Genomic DNA, 25,074 nt, shown 5'->3' on the forward strand with positions numbered 1-25,074 from the left:
GGGAATCCATTTCTTTCTTTGTCATTCCCTCACCTCTGTCACCAGTAGTTCTCGGTCTCCCTTGGTTGAAACTTCACAACCCACACATTGATTGTAACCTCTTCCAAAGTTATCAGCTGGAGCGTTTACTGCCATTCCCATTGCCTCCACTCAGCTGTGTCTCCTTCTGGTCCCATGACACCCCCTCAACCAGCACCTACAGACCTGACTTCTGTACCCATTGACTACCACTGCCTCCATGACGTTTTTAGTAAAGACCGTGCCCTTTCTCTGCCGCCTCACAGACCCTACGACTGCCCAATTGACCTGCTCCCTGGAGCATCCCTGCCAACAAGTCGACTCTGCAATCTGTCCCGACCTGAGCAGGACACCATGGAGAAGTACATTAACGAGTCCCTGGCTGCTGGCCTGATTCGTCCCTCCTCTTCACCTGTAGGTGCAGGGTTTTTCTTTGTGGACAAAAAGACCGCTCCCTCCGCCCCTGCATCGACTACTGCGGTCTCAACCAGATTACTGTCAAGAACAAATACCCCCTACCTCTCATCGACTCAGCTTTTGGTCCCCTGCACAGTGCATCCGTGTTTACCAAGCTGGATCTCAGGAATGCCTACCACCTGGTGCGTATCAAAGAGGGGGATGAATGGAAGACTGCCTTCAACATACCATTGGGCCACTTCGAGTACCTTGTCATGCCTTTTTGGTCTTACCAATGCCCCCGCAGTTTTTCAAGCCTTTGTAAATGACGTGCTGAGGGACATGCTCAACCACTTTGTGTTTGTATATTTGGATGACATTTAGATTTTTTCTAGGAACCTGGAGGAGCATGTCCAGCATGTTTAGTTGGTACTGCAACGTTTGCTGGAGAATAGACTGTATGTAAAGGCCGAAAAATGTAAATTCCATGCTCACTCAGTCAGTTTCTTGGGTTTCATTATTGAGCAGGGGCAGACAAAGACAGAGCCATCGAAGGTGCAGGCGGTGACAGAGTGGCCTGTCCCAGCCAATTGCAAACAGCTTCAATGGTTCTTTGGTTTTGCGAACTTTTACCGGAAATTCATCAGGAACTACAGCCGTGTGGCGTCTCCCCTCACCCGACTCACCTCTACCAAGCTGCCTTTCACATGGTCTCCTGAGGCTGTTTCTGCCTTCTCCAGGCTTAAGGAGTTCTTCTCTACAGCCCCTGTTCTCTCTCATCCAGATCCAGACCTCAAATTCGTGTTGGAGGTCGACGCTTCTGATACTGGGGTCGGAGCTGTCCTTTCTCAGCACTCCCCCATGGACCAGAAAGTGCACCCCTGTGCGTTCTCCTCTCGTCGCCTCACCCCAGCGGAAAGAAACTATGATGTGGGTAACAGGGAGCTGTTGGCCATTGTGTTGGCCCTGCAGGAATGGAGACACTGTCTAGAGGGAGTTGCTCACCCATTCCTTGTGTGGACAGACCACAAGAACCTGGCCTATCTACGTTCAGCTCGTCGCCTCAACTCCCGCCAAGCACGCTGGGCTCCGTTTCTTGGGCGATTTAACTTCACCATTTCTTATCTACCAGGTTCCAGAAACGTGAAACCAGATGCCCTTTCTCCGTCTCCTCCCTGCCCTTTCTCCGTCTCCCCCCTGCTCTCAAGGTGCACCCTGTCTTCCATGTGTCCCTTCTCAAGCCTGTGTCGGCCAGTCCTCTCAGCCCGCCGGCTGAGCCCCCTCCTCCCCCCAGGCTTATCGATGACCATCCTGCCTATACCGTCAGGTATGCACAGGCGGGGCCGGGGTTACCAGTGTTTGGTTGACTGGGAGGGTTACGGGCCGGAGGAGCGGTCCTTGATTTCTCGTTCCCTTACTCTGGATGGCCAGCTGCTCTCTGACTTTTATAGGGACTTTCCTGGCAAGCCTGGTGGGGGGGGGGGGGGGGGGTACTGTCACGGCTGTGGCAGTGCCTTCTCTCCCATGTTGTGTTAACCCTCCTCTCTGCCTTTGCCCCCTCCTTCCTGTGTGCTTGGTGAAGGTGTGGCTCAGGAGATACACCTGTGAGCAATCTGAATCAGCAGCACTACGAATACCTGGTCCTCCTGCCACTTCAGTGCCGGATTGTTCCTTTGCCACAGGTACACAATAAATTGATTGTACTCTTCAATTTGTCTCTGTCTCAGCTCCTGGGTCCCTCTGTTGAGGGCACACCCTGACAGATATACCTGAAACACAAAACCAATAGATGTATTACTGTACATGCTGAGCATACATGAGTTATTAAAGCTATGAAATAAAAGGCCGAAGAGGAGAGAGTTGCAGTAGTCCAGACGGGAAGTGACAAAGCTGTAGACAAGGATGGCGGCAGTGTGGGGGGTGAGGGAGGGGCGGAGATGATTGATGTTACGAAGATGGAAGTAGGCAGTCCGGGTGATGTTATTGATGTGTGATTGAAAGGATAATGTGCTGTCAAGGATGACACCCAGACTCTTAACCTGGGGGGAGGGTGAGACGGAGGAGTTATCAGTGGTGAGGGAGAAGCTGTTGGATTTGGATTTGGTGCCAATGAGGAGAACCTCGGTTTTATTACTGTTTAGTGTAAGGAAATTTAGGGTGAACCAGGTTTTTATTTCAGAGATGCAATCAGTGAGGGAGGTGGGCGGGAGAGTGGACGAGGGGTTAGTGGTGAGGTAGAGCTGGGTGTCACCTGCATAACAGTGGAATTGAATGTTGAATTTGCGGAAGATATTACCGAGGGGAAGGAGGTAGATGATGAAGAGGAGGGGCCCTAGGACAGAGCCCTGGGGCACCCCTGTAGTGACGGAGGAAGGAGTGGATTTAAAGGACTTGAGTTGAGTGAACTGTGTGCGGCCAGAGAGGTAAGATGTGAACCAGTCTAACGGAGTGTGGGTGATACCAAGGTTGAACTGATATACTTAATAAATATTCAGACATTAATCATTTGAAACTAAGACTATCCCATTTCTAAGAGAATTTCAAAATGTTCTCAAAAGGGGAGAGAATGATGGTAAACTATGAGAGAGGTTGTATTTTGTATTTCAGTTTCTCTTTCTCTCCATTTCACTGTGATTGGAGTGAATTAGAGAGCAGTAGGAGATGTATTGAAGGTTGTGGCAACAATATGAGGGTGAGAGAAACCTTATGTGTGACATGACCATAAATGTGTGAGAGCATAGAGCGACAGTCACAGGCCCAAAATTAAAGTCCAGATTTTTAGTTACTGTTTGTGATTTATTTAGCGTAACATGTTAATATAAACATGTAGCCCTGTGTTAAAAATGCCCATTCCTAGCTAAATGTGTTGCAGTTCCAGAATTTTTGTATTTTTTTTGTATTGTAAAGTTAACAAAACTGCATGCTAGGATTTTGTTTACACTGCTGAAGTGACAGGGAGAAAAAAAAGGCAATTTGTTGACATTGTTATTAATTTATTTTATTTTTTGGAGTATTTCCTATATGGCATTTAACATTGGTGCACCTTTATATGTAGATTGTTTGAAATGATCTATATTTTGAAAACACCTGATTTATTTTTATTCATTTAAATGTTCCAATTGGATTATATTTTACAAACTTACATTTTCAGTTGTCAAATATTTAAAAATTAATATTAAAAAAAAAAAAAAAAAAAAAAAAAAAAAGTTAATATTTAGCTTCTCTGTGTTGGGTTGGTGCAGGTCCCATAAGTTTCAGATTTCTTTCAATTTCCTTTAATTGGACATGTCTGTAAAATGTAGTGGTAGACAGAAATATATTTTATGATATGAAGTGAAATAATTGCAGAAGAATACCACCATCATACCTTTTTCAGATTTTGATTTAGAAACTGGGACATAAAAAAATATTGACATGTTGAGAAATGCTTTCTCAGAGAACAGTTCTAGGAGGTTATGGAATTGTGTGTACCATTCAGTCATCCATATTCAAGGTTTGAAACGTGTTACAGTTCAGCTGATAGTTGTTATAGAGTTGAAAGATAAGGCTGGCAATTTTCAATATTTTTTTTCTCATTTTAGACAAATCCCATGAAAAGACCAAAAGAAACAATTCATTTATTGTGTCAACAAGAATTGCCTGTGTCTCCAAAGCCTAATATCTTATTCCTTTGTACAATAGAGCCCCATTGTTGGTTTGGTGTTTTGATAGGATTTGTTCACAATGTTTTACAATGTTTTACATCTGACCTACTGTATATGGCTGGTGATTTTCCATTTTCTTAAAATTGTTAAGAACAATGAAGAATATGGAAAATGTTAATAAGGTGAAAAAATCAGTCTTTATAGGTCTCTTTTATTTTAAACTCAGGCAGTTGACCTTTATACTGTTTTATTGGTAATAATGATGTTTTTCACTGTAACAAAGTAGTGTGATTTGAATTTACTTAACTACACTGTGTGGAAATTGTTGACATATTAGGGTTTAGTAAGTCCACTTTAAATAACTACAATTATGTAAGTCAGTTAAGTTGGAACTACAAAGTATAGTTTAGTTGGTCTTACTAAACACAGTTAAGTAACTAAGGTCCAACTGTTAAGTTACAGTTACATAAGTGAGTTAAGTCAGTATAATGAACCATCTTTATGTTGGTATTAATCAACACTGTTCATTAAAGCAAAATAAACTGCATTTTGTTCAATTTATGTTGCTCAGTTAAGTTAGCTGAACATTGACCTATTAATTCAATCCAAGTTGACCAGATTGTGTTGAAATGGCCTAACACAGTCATGTTGGTTATATATAACACAGTTACTGCCATCTTAATACTATTAGTTAATTCAATCTAACATAACTCATAACTCGGTTTAGTGGAAATTGTTGACAGAACTGAGTTAAGTAAATCCAAAAGAATATTTTTTTGAGTGTTTACCAAGGGCTTGGGCAGATGCAAGTGGCTGCTCCCAGTATTTCTGCCAACCCTCCAGCATGATGCCACTGGATTCTGAAGCAGAGCTCTCTGCTGTGGATGAGGGCCATCCCTGAGATGTGCTGGGCCTGTTTGAAGAGTCCTGAGTCACAGCTGGAGCAAGCTCTCCCCAGGTGGTAAGCTGTGTGGAGACCGGCACCTCAGACTCTTCAAGGACTTGTTCTGAAGAAGAAATGCTTCATATGTAGTAATGAATTTCACAAAACAAAAACATTCCTGAGATTAAACATGGCTGTAATGTTCTAAAGAAGCTTTCTTAATCTGCATTATTTTACATGCTTACATTCCTTTCGTGTAAGTATACATATACAGTGCATGTGTTGTAATACCTATGTCACTGTCACAGTTATCACCTGCCACACCTGCTCAGCCTTTCAGCCCAGTACATTTCCACTCCCCTTCAGTTTCCCTTTGTTTACCTGAACCACACTCTCCTCATTAAGCCAACACAAATCACCTGTTTCTGATCACCTGCTGCCAGTATTTAAGTCCTGGTTTCAGCTCACTCAGTGTCAGATTGTTCTCTGCAATGCAAGACTCTCCAGCACTTTTCCTCGGACTGATCTCCCTGTTTCGACCCTGCCTGTCCCCGACCTTCCTTCCTTGTTTCTGCCCTGGTAACTACCTCAGCCTTCTGTCCCCGACCAAGAGATTTGCCTGCTCCTCGTCTGTTTCCAGCCTGATCCTCCGCACAGCGACTCGGCGCGCCTTCGCCACCTCGCCGCCTGAGAAGCTGAACAGCATTCCTGCTGAGGAGATCCAGCAGATCAACAGACATTGTGTTACCTGGTTAGTAAAGACTGTTACCTGCTGTTTCCTCCGGGCTCCAGTGTGCTGCTTTTGGGTTCACCCTCACACCCGTTACAGTCACAGGCCCAAAATGTCTCTAGCTAAAGTCAGGAAAGTAGATGATGTGAATGTTCACAACACAAATATTGGATAATATAAAGGTTATTTGATTTTCATTTTAGCATAATATTACCAGCAGCAGCCAACAGTTCAGCATCACTCACATAGCCAGGTTCCTGCTGGAACTCGGAAACAGAAGATTCAGCCACCTTTTGTTTTGTTGATTCCTGTTTCTGCAGAAAATAAAATACACCTGTTTTACTCAACACCTCCCATGAGTTCTTACTATGTCTAAAGCTTCTGTTTTCAATTGAAGGTGCTAAATGTGTCCTGTCCATAAACAAAACAGTAATTACAATGTAATGTTAGGTAAAGGAGAAATAACCCAGTTATCTTACCTCCAGCCTCTTGTCAAGATGACATGTGACAGAAGGGAACCCTCGAACAAACTCCAGCATTCGCTCCTTTTGCCATTTAAGAAGCTCATTCTTCTCACCCTTCTGGCAATATTCAGAGAGCAACCATACCACCCAGCCGACATCGTTTTCAAGCAGCCATCTGAATGACTGTCCAGCATACTTGCCGAATGTGATGACGAACTGCCCTTTCCACATTTCCCCTCCAGATTTCTTGGCAGCCACCTCTGCCTTTTCGGGATCCAGCCATCCAGGGTCTACTGCTTTGCTGGGGGCCTTTGCCACAATCTTAGCTGCATCTGAACACAGCAGCCTGGCCTCTCCCTGTCTATACAGAGGAATGTGTGGGTACAGATGCTGCTTCAGGTGGGAGTCCAGCTGTTGTTTGAAGGTGAAGCTTTTACCACACACATCACACTCAATTTCCTTTGGAGCATGAAGCTTCATATGCCTGGTCAGGTTAGACTTCTCAGTGAAAGTCTTGTTGCACAAACTGCACTCGTGTGTCTTCTTCTCCATGTTTAACCTTTACAACATAAACAAATATTTATTAATCAGGTTTTCCAATATGGAGCTGTACAAAAATCGTGTTTTGTCCTGTTTTAGATAACTAAATAGCTCATGTGTTAATAGTAAGTCGGGTTATTTACTGATGAGGTAACTGAGGTAACATATACCTTATGATAATTAGGGTGACCATTGAAATTATACGGCATCTTTGAGTCAACTTCGAGTATCATCTGAGTATTTCATTGCCGGGCCGAGTGTCCTGGTTTTCAGTAATCAAAATATGGTCACCCTAACATAATAGATTGACAATCATTTGTTTCACATTTACTAAAACAGTTTATGAATTTGGTAACATGCTGTCATGATGATACAAGTGATACAATGTGCAGAAATTCTCACAATAATACGATGCCGAACTACGGGCAGGTTAGCGATAGCCTACATTGTCAATACAAACAATGATGCCATTGAACATTCTAATTCGTGAATATGTAAACAATGGGATTTTTAACACAGAAAGTTCCCGATTATCAGAGAATCTTTTCATTCATTCAAACCAGCTCCAAGCTAGTTTAATGTACGCTAAAATATGTACAAAAAAGATGGAGAGAAGATTAGACTTACCGAAGCGTAATGACGGCTGTCATTATGGCTGTCTCGTCGTTCGCGTTCGACATGACGCTGATTGGTCCGTTGAGGAAAATCCTCGCTCAATGATTGGTGGGTTGAGCGCTCAATTCTGCTCAACAGCGCTCAACCATTGGTCGAGATAGGGACTTAGTGGGGAGATAGCTTGGGAATACCAGGTGCTGTAAGCTTTTTTCTTTTTTTCAAATTTCTCTGCAGAAAAAGCGGCCTGACTGAAAAGAGGCAAAGAGACAGACGTGCGCCAGATTTCAGAATGTGGCGGGGCCTCGTGCCCTGCCACATTCTGGCTGCAGGCTGCCACAGCCTATAAGTGGCTGTTTTGCACATGATACTCTCGCTTACGGCCATACCACCCTGAACACGCCCGAGTGCACATGTGCGGAGCGGGAGCGGAGGAGTGTGTGTGTGTGTGCGTGGGAGGGCCGTGCAGAAAAGAGAGAGGAAAAAGGACAGTTGCTTTTTTTTTCAATTAACTTCTTTATTGAGGAGTTTGTGTATTTTCCAACCCCCTGGCACCAGTTGGTGTTAGGGGTGGTTATTTGTATTGTTTCTTTGAAACACCATGGAAGGGAGGAGGACGGGAGAAAGCCATGGGGAGCGCACTGGAAATGCTGACGTGGCGGACGGTTTCCAGAAAGTTTTGACAGTCTTTGCCACGGTGGAGGGTGAGGACACACTCACGACTATGGGGGTCCTAGGGGCAATCCAGAAGGACTGTGGTGTGGTGGTCGGTTGTCACCAGAGAGGGCCGGGGAGGCTGGAGATAACGATGGGGACGGAGGAGGGGAAAAATCGACTCCTGGATGGCATTAAACTGGGGGACACCTTGATTGCGGCGAGAGAAATTAACAATGATGAACTGGTCGTATCATTTTTGAGTCTGCCTGTCTATGTCTCAGATCAGGAAATATTTGACAGGTTGGCAGAGTGGGGTGTGAGGCCGGTGTCCAGTGTGAGGAGGAGAATGTGGCCTGGAACGGAGGTGGCGGATGGGACGCGCTTCCTGAAAGTCAGGTTTAATGAGGAGGTGAAGTATCTCCCATATTCAACAAGATTCGCTACCCTGGAGGGCTTAGAGCACTTCAGGGTCATTCATGACAGGCAGGTCAGGGTCTGTCGGCTCTGTATCAGGCCAGGACACATCCGCAGAGACTGCCCGGACTTTCGGTGCTTCCGCTGCGGAGGGCAGGGCCATTACGCGCGGGAGTGCGTCCAGGAGGAGAGGAAGGCGCGCAGGGAGGATGGCGCAGCAGCTGATGGAGACGGAGACGGAGAGGTGCAGAGTGATGGTGGTGACCAGCCCGGAGCGGAGGAGACCGGAGAGGCAGGAGGCGTGGAGCCGATGGAGGATGACGGGGACGGGAGCGTGGAGGGAGGTGGAGGTGAAGCAGAGCGAGGAGAAAAAGCGCACGAGGAGCGCAGCGGCGCGGCGGAGACGGAGCAGCGGGGCGCCGGAGAGGAGGAGGGAGGACAGGTAGAAGGAAAGAGACTGGGACACAGAAAGACTGACACAAGGGGTACAGGTAAGACAGGGGGGGGAAAGGGGACACTCGGGGAGTCTGTATTGTGTGATACCTCTGACAGCGAGGGGGGAGATATCAATGATGTCATCAAGAATAGGAAGAGACCCCTCAGGAGCAAAGATAAGAGAGGGGCCAAGGTCAAATTTAAGCCGGCATAATAATGTTGTTTGTCTTTTTGTTTCTGTATGTAATGGTGTCGATCTCCTCTTTCAATGGAAATGGGCTGAGGGGACGGGAGAGGTGGACGCAGGCGCTGACCATATGTGGGACTGACATTGTTTGTATTCAGGAGACACATTGGGATGGGGAGTGTGTGGGGGAGGTTGAAAGAGTATGGATGGGACAAGTGTTTGTGAATAATGGTGGGATGAGAGCAAGAGGGGTGGCTATTTTAGTGAAGAGGGGAGTGATTGAGAGAGTGAAGACGTGTGTGGATGATGGTGATGGGAGAATGATTGGGATTAGTTTTGAGTACATGGGGAGAGAATACAGACTACCTTATTCAGGTCAACATGTTACTGCAGATCTGAAGACTGCAATGTAACCATTAACGTAGAGGTCAGGGATGAAAAAAGTCTTACAGGCAGGTGTGACTTTCACAGGAGAGGTGTGGCATAGCAGAGAAGAAATAAAAAGACGGCCAGTAAGAGCACATGCTTGAAAATCTTCAGCAGAACAGCTTGAATCCAAATTACCAAGGACCCTGTATTTGGAGTCCTTGCTAAAAATTCCAGACGAAGTAATGGAATCTGGTTGCAGAGACAATGCAACTTCAAAAGAAGTTTTGAAAAACATTGCTTGGGCCCAAAGGACAATTACACGACCACATTCAAATGAATTAACAAGCCTTCAAGAGATGCTGAAGGAGCAAACTGGAAAAGATGATGAGGTTCTACAAAAGGTGTTGATGGAGCCAAAAGGGATAATGCTGTGGTCCAAAAAACACTGTCTGTGTTTTTAGACAGATCCAAGGGGAACATTGTTTATTTGGATGCCACAGGCAGTTTAGTTCAGTGAGAAAGTGCAAGCAGCAAGCCATACTGTGTGTATGGGCTGGTTGTCAGAAATTCAATAAAAGGAGCCTCACCACTTGCTGTTGCAACATATATCCCACTTGATCACACCACAGCATCTATAACTTACTTCCTTCAAGCATTTCAAACAGACCTCATCAGAATGGATGGGAGCCGGGCCAACAGAAGGCCTGTGATGATCATATGTGATGGCTCCATCGTGCTAATGCGGTCCATTTCAATAACCTTCTGCAGAGCAAGTCTTGAAGATCTCTTGCAGAAGTATTTATGTCTTATCACAGGACAGCATCCCAACTCCAAATTTGACCTCCCGATTCTGCACAGATGTCTCAGTCACGTTATGAAGAACGCAAAGGATCTGTGCAAAGAGCAATATGTTTTATTTCTTAAAGTATGATTGTTTTTTTTATATATCTTTCAGAAATTCAACTTATAATCAAAATGAAAAAAGAACAACAACTAAAATAACTGTTTGTGATTGCTTTCTTTCCAGAATACCAAAACACTACAAGCTGGGGATGCATACATTTGGACTCCTTGCGTGTTGCTCCAGTCTAAAAGAGATGGATGATGTCCTTTAAAAGTGCATTTGTAGTTTTTTGTGGTCCTTGCAGTGGGGAAAATGTTGAGAAGCACTACAAAAATCTACAAATGCTTTTCAAACAGAAGGGGGCTTTGATGTTGTAAATGACAAAAACAGAATTGCTGAAGACTACAAGGTAATTCAGAGAGTGAAATCATGCAATTTATATAAATATGTATTAGTAAATATAGTCAAATCAATATAAGTACATGTTGAATACTAACTTAACCCATAAATCTGTAACTATTACCGTTTGATAATATCAATAACTTACAATGCTTGTCTTAGACAGGCAGATAAGCTCTATTGTTAAAACAAGCTTCTTTCAGCTAAGACTACTAGCTGACTTTGATTTGATTACTCCTAATAAGGTAAGCTAAATCTAACATTATTTCAGGTGTATTAGGTTTGCTTTTAAGAACTGTATTTTTCACTGTTTCTTATTTTATTCAAAGGTGAGGTGTTTATTGTGTTCCAAGGAGTTGGGGTACAATAACAACACCTCATCCATGCTAAGGCATTACCGTGCCTTGCATGAGAATAAGGAGGAAACTAGAGCTTTACCCAGCCAAGGTAAGTCATTACAATATTACAAACGCACTATCACAATTTTTCCATGTTGACTTTTGTTTATTGTGCAAAAAAAGACAGGTAACAGACACTGTATTTATTCTCTTTTAACCAGCCACCAGAAAACAAGAGCTGGATGAAGCCCTCGTCTCCATGATAGTGAAGGACACACAGCCCTTCAGTGTTGTGGATGACGTTGGATTTCGGACATTTGTGTCCAAACTGGATCCCAATTATATTCTCCCTACAAGGCAGGTATGTATGGGTGCATGCATGAAACAAATGAGTACTTTATTGTATGTCTCACAATTCAGCACTGTATATGTTTTCTTTTAGGCTCTGAAGGCCATGGTGGAGGCCAAGTATGAGACAGCTAAGGAGAAGGCTAAGGCTAAAGTGGAAAAGGCGGCTACTGTTAGCCTTACATCAGACATGTGGACATCCATCAACATGGATGCCTACCTGGCTGTGACATGTCATTTTGTGGGAGAGAACACCAGGCTGGATTCAGTGCTGTTGGGAGTGCAGGCATTCCCCCAATCACACACTGCTGAAAATACAGCTCGTGTGAAAGCCTCCATGATGGAGGAATGGGGAATTTCTAATAAGGTGACATGTATGGTCACTGACGGTGCTCCCAATATGGTTGCGTGTGTGAAAGAGCTGAAGCTTCTGCACCATATTTGCATAGCACACACACTGAATCTGGTGAGGAAGAAGGCGCTTGACCAGCACCCTGTGGTCTCTGGCATTCCGGCCAAAGCAAGGGAGCTGGTTGGCTACTTTAGAAGCAGCACCACTGCTAAGGTATGCTCCTCCCCTTTATTACAATTTATAATAACGCTAATAGTGTGTCTGTGTTCCTACTGCAGTGATTTCATGGCCTACTCATCTGTATCTTTAAAGGAGAAGCTTACACAAGTGCAGTTCCATCTGGGGATGGAACAAAAGAAGCTGATGCAAGAAGTGGAGACCAGGTGGAACAGCACTTATTTGATGCTGCAACGTTTGGTGGAGCTGAGGGAGCCAGTAGGAGCAGCGTTAACTGGGCTACAACATGACCTGGCCTTTTTCACATCAGATGAATTTAACATTGTTACAGGGTGTCTGGCTTTGCTGTCTCCCTTTTATGATGCCACTGTAGAGTTGTCAGCAGAAGAAAACGTGTCTGCCTCCAAAATCGTACCCCTCTTGAAAATGTTGGAGCAAATGCTTCAGGAGGAGGTGATAAAGCCAGCACCTGCAGTGGTAGTCCAGATGGGAGAGCAGCTCATCAGCCTACTACCGGGAGAGGCTTTACACTTTGCAGTCGATGAGCATCATGTCCCTTGCAACACTCCTGGACCCCTGATTTAAGGTCATAGGATTCTTCAGTCAGACAAAAGCTGCTGAAGCAATAAAACGTCTAACCTCTGAGTGTGCCATCATTAGACGCTTGGTACACAGCAGAGAGGAAATCCCCCAGGCTTCTACCTCTCATGATGTCACTGGAGGTAATCTATTATTTGACATTTTGAGATCAATTATTCATATTAGAACACTTACTAACATGATCTGTGGTTTCCTCTTAGGTAGCAAACTGTGGCATCGTTTGGACGCCAGTGTCATGGAGGCAAGAAGTTCTCAAAATGTCACAGCAGATGCCACTGTGGAGGTTCAGCGCTACCTTGCAGAGCCCAATATCAGCAGGCTGGAAAACCCTCTTGAATACTGGGAGAGACAAAAAATGTTGTACCCAAATTTCTATAGTCTTGCTCATTCATTTTTGTGCACACCAGCATCATCCGTACCCTGTGAAAGGGTATTTTCCAAGGCAGGAGAAGTTGTGTCCAAAAAAAGGAACAGGTTAAAACCCCAAACTGTTGAGAAAATGTTATTTCTAAATAACAATGAATAAAATCTCCCCTGTACATCATTGTCCAAGTTACACAAGCATATTCAGTGCCTTCTTCCTAGTTCCACAAGCACTTTCACTATCCTCTGCCTAAAGTGACATTAGAAAAACATTATTACACAACCTGCCATATCATATGATACTACCATTTGTGGTACATTTACACAGCATACATTCAAAATATATTTTATCATACACATATATGATCATTTATGTAGATGAATTATTTGGTCATACATTTTTTGTAATTCATAGTAATTCCCATAACAGACACACAAATTCAATGCATCACACATGTGGTTAAGATCCAGCTGCCTGTGATTATACACTTGGCCAGTAGGTGGTGTCGTGTGCACATGAAGCTTCGAGTATTGAACCCTTTCTCGAACCAACTGGCTCAAGTGGTTCGATGCCTCATGAGGCTTCATCTCGCCATCACTAGTGGGATGAGAGCAAGAGGGGTGGCAAAATATATGTGAGAGTGTGATGAGATGTGTGCCGGAGGAGTGGGGAAAACTCCTCAGGTCCAGAGCTGCAAAGGTGGAGGGCGATGGCTTGAAGGTCCTCCTGTGTCTCGGTGAGATAAAGCACAACATCACATCAGTCAAAAGTAAAACAAATCAAACAAACCACAGCTAACGTCAAATGGCGTACCGCATATCCTAACATCAACACAACAGACATCTGGCGCAACATTGCAGTACCTCACACCACACATGGTCTTTAACCTGGATTTCAAGCTGAGGCACAGGAGAATCTTCACTGGCATCGTCCTCCACCAAATGCATAAAGACGTGTATGCACGACAGTGCGAGGTGTGCAGGATGGAGGATGAGAGTATTGAACATCTGTTTCTGAGGTGGAATAAACTCTTGACATTTTGGGAAAGAATTGCAGGTCTGTTGAAGACGCACTGCTTTTTTGACCTGCTTGCAGAGAAAGACTGTGAATTGTATGTGTGGTTTGGCACTCTGGATAAAAAGAGAAGAAACTCACTGATTGTGAATATTGTTCTGCCGTTGGCGAGAATGGCGATTTTCAGTCGCCGGAACTTTGCACTGTATGAAAGGAAATTGTTGAATGTATAGACAATATTTGTGTGTAGTTTGAAAGGGAGTTTGAATGTGATGTATTGTGCCAATCTGTTTTTCTTTGAAGGGACAATCATTAGACACTACTCTGTGCACGTTGGTAAATGGGAAGGTGGGCTTTGAGTTCTGAGTATTTTTCATTCTGATTTGGTGATGGGGTTATTGTTTAACTGGGGTTTTTATTGCTTTGGAATACGGGTTTATTTATGAGTGGGTTTTTTTTGGCTTTTGGATTTGCTTAGTGTTACTTTTGTTTTAAGTTCTGATTTGATCTTAGTTAAGTGGCGAATACAAGGACTTTTCATTGGGTGGTTTATTTTCTTGGTTTGAGTTTTGTATTTTAGTATGGGTGGTCTTTATGTTCGTTTTTTCTGTGTTCTGTCTGTTTTGTGTATTAATGTTGTATGTAAATATATAAAATGTTATTTTTGATAATAAGATAAAAAATAAAAAAAACATGTCCAAGATCGGAAGCTAAGCAGGGTCAGGCCTAGTTAGTACTTGGATAGGAGACCACCTGAGAATACCAGGTGCTGTAAGCTTTTTCCCCCCCATTTAAAAAAATGTTCTTTCCCTTCTCTGCGCTGCATAAAAAGTGGCCTGACTGAAAAGAGAAGAGACAGAGCCCCACGTGCGCCAGATTTCAGAATGTGGCAAGTTTGATGTGAATGTGAGGAAAGAATGTGATGTGTTCAGTGTGGGAGTGGAAACATGTATGCATGAGTTTGTTAATTGTAGTGGGTTACAGGTGTTTTTTGAGAAAATGAAAGAATTGATAAATAGATGCTGGAGTTGGAGGTATGTTGAGAGGATGGACTGGAAGGAGTTGTGGCAGTTTGGTGTGAGTGGGAGGATGACGGGGGACAATGTGAACCTGCTGAACTTTACTTTGAGTCATGCAAGGTACGCAGTGAAGCTCAGGAGGAACCTGGCCCACTATGACAGGAGGGTGGTGGATGTCTGGGCAATGTTTCAGTCTATAATGAAAAAAGGACATCAAAGGACTGTTCCACTTTATCGAGAGAGAGGAGTTTCACCTGGGGTTTATTGAGGGGAGCACTTTGGATGGATTGAAGGACGATAGATTACAATAAGATTTTGTCTGAATTGAGAGGATGATTTCTGTTAGTGATTTAGGAGGTTTTTTTTTCTTTTTTTTTCTTAGAGTACTTGTTCTGTTTTTGTGTACTGTGATTTGTTTTGGTTTGTTTGATCTCTTAAAAAGGTGGATTTTTTATTTTCTTAGTTGCATCTTAGGTAATGGGATGGGTGATTCTGTTTTATTTTTTGTGTTTTGGTTTGTTTATTTCTATATTGTGCTGTTTGGTTGGCCTCTCTTATTAATTCATTGTTGTAAATATATATAATGTAGTGTCACGGTGTGTAATTAATCATGTATTTTTGATAATAAAAGATCTTTTTTTTTTTTAAAAACACGCCCGATCTCGTCCGATTTTGGAAGCTAAGCAGGGTCGGGCCTGGGTTCCGTTTCACAAAGCAGGTTCAACAAACTCTGAGTCTAACCCTGAACTCTAGTTGATCTACTCTGAGATAGGAAACTCTGTGTTTCGGTTCCACAACAGCTGATTTGAGTTAGTTAAATCAACTTGGAGTAGTTTCACCTGGGGTTAAGCACGTGCACCACAACTTTAAAAAGACAGCATCAATGGACCCCCGATTCGACGAGTCACCATGGCAATGGAGAAGAAGAGGGCGGCATTTTTCACCCCACAGGAACTGGACATCCTTATTCGCTCATATGGCGAGTTTGAGCATGTTTTTTAAAAAAAGCAACACCGCTGCAGGTGCCAAACAGAGGGAGACGGCATGGGAGAACATTGCGGCTCGGGTCAATGCGTACGTTTAAATGTAGTCCTCTGCAATCACAGGGGGAAACTGCTTGAATGGTAGCCTATTAATTTATTTCATTTAGGTGCAATCCGGCGGGGGGAGAAGCGCACCTGGCTGCAGCTTAAGATGAAATATAAAAACATTGTTCAAACAGGTAAGACCTCGGCATAATATCATGGGGGTATCTCATTTTGATCATGTTTTACATTGTAAAGTAAATATTAAGTGGCTGTTTGACTGTGCAGTTGTTTTATCCCCAACATAATGCTGTTTTCACACACATGCATGTATTTTCATCTATATCATGTTCTGTTAAATAATTAAGCCTATTTAAACTAACACAGACTTCTACTCAGCCAACAGAAAGAAAGCAGATGCCCGTAAAACGGGTGCCGGCCGAGCACCGCCACCTCTAACGGAGGCAGAGGCGCTGGCCCTGAGCCAGAATTTTGGAAGGCCAGCGACTGAGGGAATCCCTGGAGGGAGCTCATCCTCTGAGCCCACCCCCAAGACACAAGTGCCTTTATAACATGTAATATTCCTAGACCTATATATCTTTTTTTAAGCCTATTCATACAAATATTTATTTCCCTTTTCATGTCTTTTTTTTTTTCTCCCAACATATTCTGATGGTGCTATCTGCCTGGTGGAGCCCCCTCACGCCACAACAGACCTTGTAACTGTAAGTAGGCAATACTCCAAAGATTTTGCCAAATGGTGGTTTAAGTATACTGAGACATATCACTCATCTAGGATGAAGAGTACGAGGAGACTTTGTCTGCTGCCTTCACAGAGGGGGAACCAGAAAGGCCTGTAGAGGTAACATTTGATATGTTATTGCTAGTTCTCTTCCCATTCACATTTCTTAACATTCTGGTGTAAAATAGAGTGTGACATTTAGCCTACACTGAAGTATTAACACATTCTCATCCTTTTTAACAGGGCATGGCTGGGCAGCAGCAGGAGGGTCCCTCAACTTCAACTGCACAGATTGACACAGTGAGATGGATGTTCAGTAAACACCAGAGGTTCATTCTGTGGAATTCATGTGCAACTGTATAATTTAATGTCCTCCTTATGTATTCCCAGTTACCAGTGAAAGATATCTACAAAATATTTCTGCTGAAAAAAATTGAAAAAAACGACAAAGAAATTCAGTTCTTGGACCGCCAGATGAGAAGGGCAGATCTCGAAATTGAATTACTAGAGCACAAGTTAGAGGTGGGTGCATGGTCACAGGTGAATTATGTTAATTATGTTAACTACAGGAACATTAACTAAACTATCTCTTGTATTTGTAGGAAATAAAGAAGACCAAATGAAATTTGTATTGTTTTTATTTGACTGCTGCTGTGTTGGTGGTGGTAGTGGTGATGATATTGTCTTAATCTCTGAAGTGGATGCGGGATATGGTGTCTCTGACTGCTCTGCCGTCCTGCATAGCTGGCAGGTGGATGGGGTGGTCATCATCAGCTCCTATTTGTAGGGCAGGGTGTTGCTCTCCTCGAAGAGTGGCAATATTATGAAGAACAACACATGCCACAATAATATCACAGGCCCTCTCAGGGGTCACCCTGAGGTGACGTAGGCACTGGAAACGGGCTTTCAACAGGCCTGTGGTCATCTCCACCCGGGCTCTCGTCCTGCAGTGAGCCCGGTTGAAGTTCTGTTGGGGGCCTGGTTCAGGGTCAGGGTAAGGGGTCAGCAGCCTTGGTTGGCATGGGTAACCCCTGTCACCCAGCAGAAGGCCATCAAACTCTCCTGTAATGTATAGTGGATACATTAGAGTATATTAAAAGAGGGAGACAAGTGAATTATATTATGCTAATCTTTAGGCTGCTTACCACGTTGCAGTCTGTTGCTCAGGTTAGACTCATGATGCATCCTTGAGTCATGAACAGACCCAGGCCACTTGGCCTCCACATTGGAAATGATGTAGGCAGCATCACATATGATCTTGACAGTGCAGAGAATGACAGATGTTGAACTATGATGCAGTCTTTAACATTTTGAAACAGTAGTCAATCTACATTTACCTGCACATTTATGCTGTGAATGGACTTCCTGTTAACATAATCCGCCTCATGATGTGAGGGAGCCGTGATGGGGATTTGTGTGCCATCTATGCAGCCAATCACACTGGGAAATCCTAAAATAAATTAAAATTACTAATCCCAGTCTGAGGTTGCAGCACAATGTCATTAACAGAATATAATTTAAAATGAATTTAATAGATCTCTACACCATTCACCTGCAATCCTGTGGAACTCCTCCTTGATGACGATGAAGGTGTTCAGTAGCCGTTTCAGGGCGAGGCACACTTTTCTGACCGTCCTGCATACAGTGGCCTTACTTAAGTGCTCTGCATCTCCAACATCATACAAAAAACTCCCATTTGCAAAAAAACGCAGAGCAACACACAATATCTGCTGGGATGCCGGCCCGCGGTGACATTTTCTTTGGCCCGCGAGATGATATCAAATTATTTATAGAGCTGGCCCGACGGTATTTTGCACGCACCACTAAAACTACAAGTCCCACAATGCACTGCATGTCAATCGAATACCCGCACGCAAGAGCCGTTACCCGACTCCTCTCATCATCAGCCGTATGAAGCTAGTCACCTGCAGTCAACTTCCAGCTATCCCTCTCCCACCAAAAATGGCTAAAAGAAAGGTGGACTTTGAAAACAGGGGGGTTCAAGGCAGGTGGGAGGGCAGAGTATATGTGCGTAACAGAGGAACTTTTGGGATTAAGATCAATGCATGGCACAACTACGGGGAAAGATCTCTTTGAAGAGGTATCCAGATGTGTAAATGAAACGAGGCTGCCTTTGGATAAACCTGTGGGACTGACGACGGATTGAGCGCCCGCGAAGTGCAGGCAAAAGAGTGGATTAGTGGGTAGAACCGGGAGAAGATGCGGGAGGAAAACAGCGCAGGTGAGCTGACAGCTTATCACTGCATCATACATCAGGAATCACTGTGTGGCAAAGCCTTGAAAATGGGCCATGTGATGAGCACCATAACACGAGCAGTTAACTTCATAAGAGCCAAAGGTTTAAATCAGCGCCAGTTCAAGTCTTTTCTGGAGGAGTTGGGTTCAGAACATGGTGACTTGCCCCATCACACAGAGGTGGAATATGGTGACTTGCCTCATCACACAGAGGTGGAATATGTTGACTTGCCTCATCACACAGAGGTGGAATATGGTGACTTGCCTCATCACACAGAGCTGGAATATGGTGACTTGCCCCATCACACAGAGCTGGAATATGGTGACTTGCCCCATCACACAGAGGTGGAATATGGTGACTTGCCTCATCACACAGAGGTGGAATATGGTGACTTGCCTCATCACACAGAGGTGGAATATGGTGACTTGCCCCATCACACAGAGGTGGAATATGGTGACTTGCCCCATCACACAGAGGTGGAATATGGTGACTTGCCCCATCACACAGAGGTGCGAAGGCTAAGCCAGGGAAAAGTGCTGTAAAGGTGTTTCGAGTTGCGTGAGGAGATCTGTCAGTTCATGGAGAGCAAAGGGAAAGACACAACAGAGCTCCGTGATACAAAGTTTCTGTGTGAAGTGGCGTTTCTGTGTGACGTCACGAGCCATCTCAATGCGCTCAACCTGCAGCTTCAGGGGCGGGGCCGTGTGATCACTTGACATGTACGCTGCAGTGAGGGCTTTTAAAACCAAGCTGCGTCTGTGGGACACGCAGATGCTGCAAGAAAACTTGAGCCATTTTCCGTGCTGCCAAACTACCTGTGTGAACAACTGTTCTCTTTGATGAAGTTAAACAAAACATCTCACAGGAGTCGTCTTACTGATGAACACCTTCACTCTATCCTGAGGATTTCCTCAGCTCAGAGCCTGACCCCAAACATTGATGAACTTGCATCCAAGATGAGATGCTGAGTATCTGGTTTAGACTAGTGTGCATCACAGAGCAGCCGACTGAGCTGAAATATGTTTCCTTTTTGCACTTTTTCTTGCTACCACAGGGTATTTTTGGTTTTTCTTTGCAGAATTTTTTTTGCTAATGTTGTTGGTCTGTAGAAAAATATTTTCATAAGAAATTGGTAAAGCTCATTCATTAGATAAGCTGCAGATTGAGCAATAAGAAATAAATGCAACATATTTTTCATTTTTTAAATTTGTATAAGCAATAACTTAAGCTTTGCTAATTCAATGTTCAATATGTGCAATAAGTTCATTTCAATAAGTTTTGCAATAAACATTAAACCAGTCCGGCCCTTGACTTGCACCGATTTTTTTTATTTTGGCCCTCTGTGTATTTGAGTTTGACACCCCTGGGCTAGAGTTACCCCTCTTTCTCTGGTTTGAGTTACCTCCCTTTGTGAAACGGAAAACACAGAGTTTCCCTCATTTCAGGGCTAACAAACTCAGAGTATTCACTAAACCTGCTTTGTGAAACGGACCCCTGCTCTCACTCTCACACTCACACTCACACTCACACTCACACAGCCTCTCACTACCTCTGAAGGTGAGCTAATGAGTCAGCACAGTGCACAGGAGCCCAGGGTTAATATAAGCTTCTCACACCTGGTTCCAATCAGAACCAATCACACACACACACACACACACACACACACACACACACACACACACACCTGAGGATGAGCCTCTCACTGAACTCAGAGACTTTCCACAGTGAGAGCCCCTCACTGCTATTCTAGCTCTTCAAAATCACCCTCTTAAACCTTTGTGTAGGTCTCCACTGAGTGCTCTGTAGAACCTCTCATCACTGGTTGGTCTCAGACTTCTTCTATGAGTTTATCAGAGTCCTACAGATCCCCCTTTATCATATCACTCAGGGGGGTAAATCCCATAAGGTGTCGCTTTATGCCGATGACCTATTGCTACATATATCTAGTCCAGCAGGATCCATATCAAAATTATTAAATATTCTGGATAACTTTGGCCATTTGTTAGGCTATAAATTAAACTATTCCAAGAGCAATCCAATTAATGACACTGACAACAACTATTCTAGCTTTCCATTTAAACTGAAAGAAAATGAGTTTACATACTTAGGGATAAAAGTCTCTCACACGATAAGGGGCTTATACAACAGTCATTTTAAGACATTACTAGATAGGACGACTCAAGATTTCAAAAAGTGGTCGGCACTGCCAATTTCTTTGGTAGGACGAATCAACATTGTAAAGATGACAGTTTTCTCTATCTTTTTCAGATGATTCAAGTATTCATACCAAATTCAACATTTCAACAGCTAGATAGGCTAATTGCGTCGTTCATCTGGAATAATTAAAACCCCAGAATGAAAAAAATATATTTAGAGATGCCTAAGGAGGCGGAGGGCTCGGACTTCCTGGTTTTATTTTCTATTACTGGGCTGCAAACATTTAAAAAATGTTACATTGGATGTATACATATGAAAATGAACAGAGCATAGAATGGGCACATATGGAATTACTATGCAACCTGCTGCCTATGCTCACCTCCCCGCTACCGTATAGTCACAAGATAGAAATAATGAATCCAGTGGTTAAAGAGTCACTTAAAATACGGCTTCAGTTCAGGAGGCATTTTGGTTTCAAACAGACCAGTAGGTTTTTTCCGGTAGCAAATAATCCTTTTTTCTCTTCGTCTGTGTTGGATAATGCTTTCCAACATTGGCATAGTAATGGTTTGTTGTTTTTCTGTGACTTGTTCACAGATGACACATTCTCCTTATTTGAGACACTCATGAAGGGCCACAATTTAGGTAGCTCTCACTTCTTCAGATATCTTCAAATACGCAGCTTAACTAAGTGTTCCCCTCATTTCCCCACCTGCCACCCAAAAGCCAACTAGACAACATCCTAGAGCTAGACCCTGTCGAGAAGACACGTGTCTCTGCAACCTATACTTTGATAAAGGGTTTAACCCAGATAACCTGGGAAAAAACTAAAGCTGCACGGGAGAGTGATTTGGGTGTGGTGCTTTCAGAAGAGGCGTGGCAAGACAGCCTTACTCGTGTACACACTTCTTCGCTGTGTGTGCGACACAGGTTAATACAGTTCAAAGTACTTCATCGTCTCCACTTTTCCAGGGACAAACTTGCAAGAATTTTCCACACGTGCGGTAATAGCCCAGCCTCAGTAGGACACATGTTTTGGGCATGTCCCTCTTTAAATAGTTATTGGGACAGTATTTTCAAAGTATTCTCCCATATGTGTAAAAAGACCATAGCTCCTGACTTCCACACGGCCATTTTTGGTATAGCACTGCCAAATAGCAAGCTTACAAATTTACAAGCGAATGCTTTTGTATTTGCTTCACTACTTGCTCACAGACTAATCCTTTTTAACTGGAAGTCAAGTGAATCCCCATCATTCTCACAGTGGTTGAAGGAGGTGCTCTCCTTTTTGCCTCTGGAAAGGCTCAGATACAAGTTAAGTAAAAGACGCAGGGACTTTGCTGCAACCTGTTATCCCTTTACAGACTACATCGAAGGTTCCCCCCTTACATTAAGTGCCCTGCTCATCTAGCAGTATGTTGCCCTTTTGTTATCTCTCTATTTCCATAGATCTGTGTGTACAGTCCTATCACATTTAAAAGGAGACACAGAAAAGTAGCAGGAAGACCCTGTCTAGTTTTGTGACTTTTTTGTTTGTTGTTGCTATTTTTCATTTATTTTTCTTTTCTTCTTTTTTTCTTTCTTTTTGAGCCTCAGGGAGGGGGGTGGGGGGTTGATACGTGTATTTGTATTGTTTTTTTGTCTTTGTATTGTATTGTTGTTGTTTGTATGTCATGTCTGTTTAAAATATGAAAAGCAGAAAATAAAGTATGAAAAAAAAAAAAGAAAAAGAGCGAGGTTCAGACACCTTGTGGAGTTTTTAGAGACTCATTCCAACATTTTATGAACAAATTTACGATGCTTAAGGAAAGGTCACATGAGTAAAGACTGCAAAAGAAGGTTGGATTGTCACATTTGTAAACAGAAACATCCTACACTGCTGCACATTGAAGGGTGGAATATTAAACGGACAACTCAGCAAACTCAGAACCTCACAGAGCCAAAACAAACATCCATCAACAGTGCACTAATATCAGCTGATCAAGGAACAGGGGCCAGCAAGGATTGTGCTCTGGCTATTGTTCCTGTTCAAGTCAAGGTTGCCAAATATAGCAAATCTGTATTAACATATGTCTTCCTGGACCCGGGAAGTTCAGCCACATTTTGCACTGAGAATCTCATGAATCAGCTGAACTCCAAAGGATGCAGAACTGATATTCTCCTCAAAACTATGGGACAAGAAGGACCTGTTACAAGTTATGAACCTACTGGACTTAAAGTAGGAAATTTAGATGGCACTGAATTTGTTGACTTAACTGAAGTGTACACTCAATCCAAGATTCCTGTTTAAAAGAAAATCCAATCACCCAAGCTGACCTGGAAAGAGGTCCAGGTCATACCACTTGCATTGGTAATTAAAAAAGGTGTGTTATTAAAAAGTCTGCAATCTCCCTTTGTGAGAACATGATGAGCCATGGAGAGTGTCAGAGGAGTGAAAGAGAGAGAGGATCAGCTCTCTGCTTAGCTGCTAGGTCACTGTGAGATACAGACAAAAACGAGTCAGGAACAAGAACCGAATCCGACCCACTCGCCTCTTCCTCCTACTCTGGCTCACCCTTTGCTCGGCTCATAGCCCGTGTCACAGCACAATCTGGGTACACTTCTGGGAAACACAAAGCATTCTCATCCGGATTACCAGTCATAGTGGGCGTAGACGACACAATAGGAGGCGGTGGACCTTCTGCCCACACACGGCTGCAATTGGCAGGGCAGGACGCACCCCCATGGGGACTTCACCCTGCACCAACCCACAGTTAATGACAACAGTATGCAGCAGTACAGGCACAACCTTTAACCCCATACCCCGCATCAAGATTACATCACCTGTGTCAGAGACATTTGAAAAAGGCAAAACAGAGCTCAGAATGTATGAATCATATGCTGCAGTGTCTCTCAAAATTTTCACCCACATACTAATGCTACCTCCCGGAAGAGACACACTGCCGTCCGACACGAAGGCGGAGAAACCAGGATCCTCCAACCAGCATGGCTCTCCAAGCTCGACCTGCTGATGGGGAAAAACCGAAACAGGTTCCACAGCAACGGCACAGACCGCTGAATTATCTGGACCACCGCTATTTCCCCTCTTAGCGTTAGCTTTTGGGCATTCTGCTTTCCAGTGCCCTCTACCTTTACAAAAATGACACATTGTTGACGAGTCGGACTGTGGCTGCCCTCGGTTTGCTCGTTCAGGTTTGCCAAAACATGAATTATTATCTTCCTTCCATCTACTTGGCACATAATACCTACCCCCATGCACCTGGCCCCGGAAGTCTCTGTCCCCCCTGTGCGTCAGCACATAATTATCAGCCAGTGCAGTGCCCTCCGCAGCAGTACTCACCTTATGTTCGCTGATGTACACAGCAATGTGGCTGGGTAGAGAATTTTAAAACTGCTCCAACACAACCAAATCACACAAGGCATCATAAGTGTCAACATGCAAAGCCGTACACCACCGGTTAAACAAAGTGCCCAGGTCCCTGGCAAACTCCAAATTACTCTGCTCGCCAGACCTTTCCCAAGACCTGAACCTCTGGCAATAAGTCTCAGGGACCAACTCATACACCTTCAAAACAGCCGACATAACCGCTGAGTAGACCTTACTCTCTGCGACGCTCAGAATCAGAATCAGAATCAGCTTTATTGACCAGGTATGCTTGAACACACAAGGAATTTGTCTTGGTAAACTGTGCTCTCTTTGTACAAGGCATAAGAATAAGGCATACAAATAAAAATATAAATATAATAATAATAACAATAACATCAGCTATAAATACAAAATAACAACAAATAGGCATGACTAATATTTACAGACTATAAAATAATATGATAAGTAGTGAGTAGTGCAGAGGTAGTTTTACATTAAAAACGTATATGTAGATGATAGTTAAATAATAAAATAAATACAAATATGTGAATTCTGCTTGGAGAATTGTTACATTGTATATCTACATTTTTATTTACAGAGAGTATTTAGTGTTCATCTGAGTGACAGCCTGGGGGAAGAAACTGTTCTTATGGTGGGTTGTTTTGGCGCACAGTGATCTGTAGCGCCTGCTGGAGGGGAGGAGTTTGAAGAATTTGTGTCCA

The 25,074-nt window shown here is 43.6% G+C and overlaps 3 protein-coding genes and 2 long non-coding RNA genes across 8 annotated transcripts; 3 read left to right on the plus strand and 2 right to left on the minus strand.

The window, feature by feature from the left end:
* Positions 1-5,544: 5,544 nt before the first annotated feature.
* On the minus strand, positions 5,545-7,493 carry LOC117804847 (zinc finger protein 613-like). Of its 2 annotated transcripts, none has more exons than XM_034673266.1 (4): positions 7,303-7,493; positions 6,151-6,694; positions 5,886-5,985; positions 5,545-5,793 (listed from the first exon to the last, which is right to left on the minus strand). In XM_034673266.1, the coding sequence occupies exons 1-4, from the start codon at positions 7,353-7,355 to the stop codon at positions 5,771-5,773; spliced, it is 720 nt and encodes a 239-aa protein (XP_034529157.1). In that variant the 5' UTR covers positions 7,356-7,493; the 3' UTR covers positions 5,545-5,770. The 2 variants fall into 2 exon arrangements, with proteins under 2 accessions (XP_034529157.1, XP_034529158.1); XM_034673267.1 differs by having other exon boundaries at positions 5,886-6,005.
* A 395-nt stretch (positions 7,494-7,888) lies between these two features.
* LOC117805468 lies at positions 7,889-11,703 on the plus strand. The gene is made up of 6 exons (XM_034674198.1): positions 7,889-8,849; positions 10,165-10,274; positions 10,946-11,039; positions 11,152-11,291; positions 11,373-11,504; positions 11,698-11,703. Exons 1-6 carry the CDS (start codon positions 7,889-7,891, stop codon positions 11,701-11,703), a joined length of 1,443 nt encoding a protein of 480 aa, XP_034530089.1.
* A 645-nt stretch (positions 11,704-12,348) lies between these two features.
* On the plus strand, positions 12,349-12,963 carry LOC117804860. The gene is made up of 2 exons (XR_004629276.1): positions 12,349-12,529; positions 12,608-12,963. It is a non-coding gene; the product is annotated as an uncharacterized LOC117804860 (long non-coding RNA).
* A 2,770-nt stretch (positions 12,964-15,733) lies between these two features.
* On the plus strand, positions 15,734-17,196 carry LOC117804850. Of its 3 annotated transcripts, XR_004629265.1 has the most exons (6): positions 15,734-15,878; positions 15,955-16,026; positions 16,229-16,554; positions 16,626-16,691; positions 16,815-17,093; positions 17,174-17,196. It is a non-coding gene; the product is annotated as an uncharacterized LOC117804850 (long non-coding RNA). The 3 variants fall into 3 exon arrangements; XR_004629263.1 differs by having other exon boundaries at positions 16,815-17,196; XR_004629264.1 differs by having other exon boundaries at positions 16,236-16,554; positions 16,815-17,196.
* Positions 17,197-17,220: 24 nt separating this feature from the next.
* Positions 17,221-24,568, minus strand: LOC117805469 (putative nuclease HARBI1). The gene is made up of 9 exons (XM_034674199.1): positions 24,498-24,568; positions 24,245-24,356; positions 23,908-23,992; positions 23,530-23,587; positions 18,716-18,818; positions 18,124-18,298; positions 17,909-18,021; positions 17,717-17,828; positions 17,221-17,633 (listed from the first exon to the last, which is right to left on the minus strand). Exons 1-9 carry the CDS (start codon positions 24,566-24,568, stop codon positions 17,257-17,259), a joined length of 1,206 nt encoding a protein of 401 aa, XP_034530090.1. The 3' UTR covers positions 17,221-17,256.
* Positions 24,569-25,074: the final 506 nt, after the last annotated feature.

This window comes from Notolabrus celidotus, chromosome 21 (assembly GCF_009762535.1).
Source record: "Notolabrus celidotus isolate fNotCel1 chromosome 21, fNotCel1.pri, whole genome shotgun sequence".
NCBI lineage: Eukaryota > Metazoa > Chordata > Actinopteri > Labriformes > Labridae > Notolabrus > Notolabrus celidotus.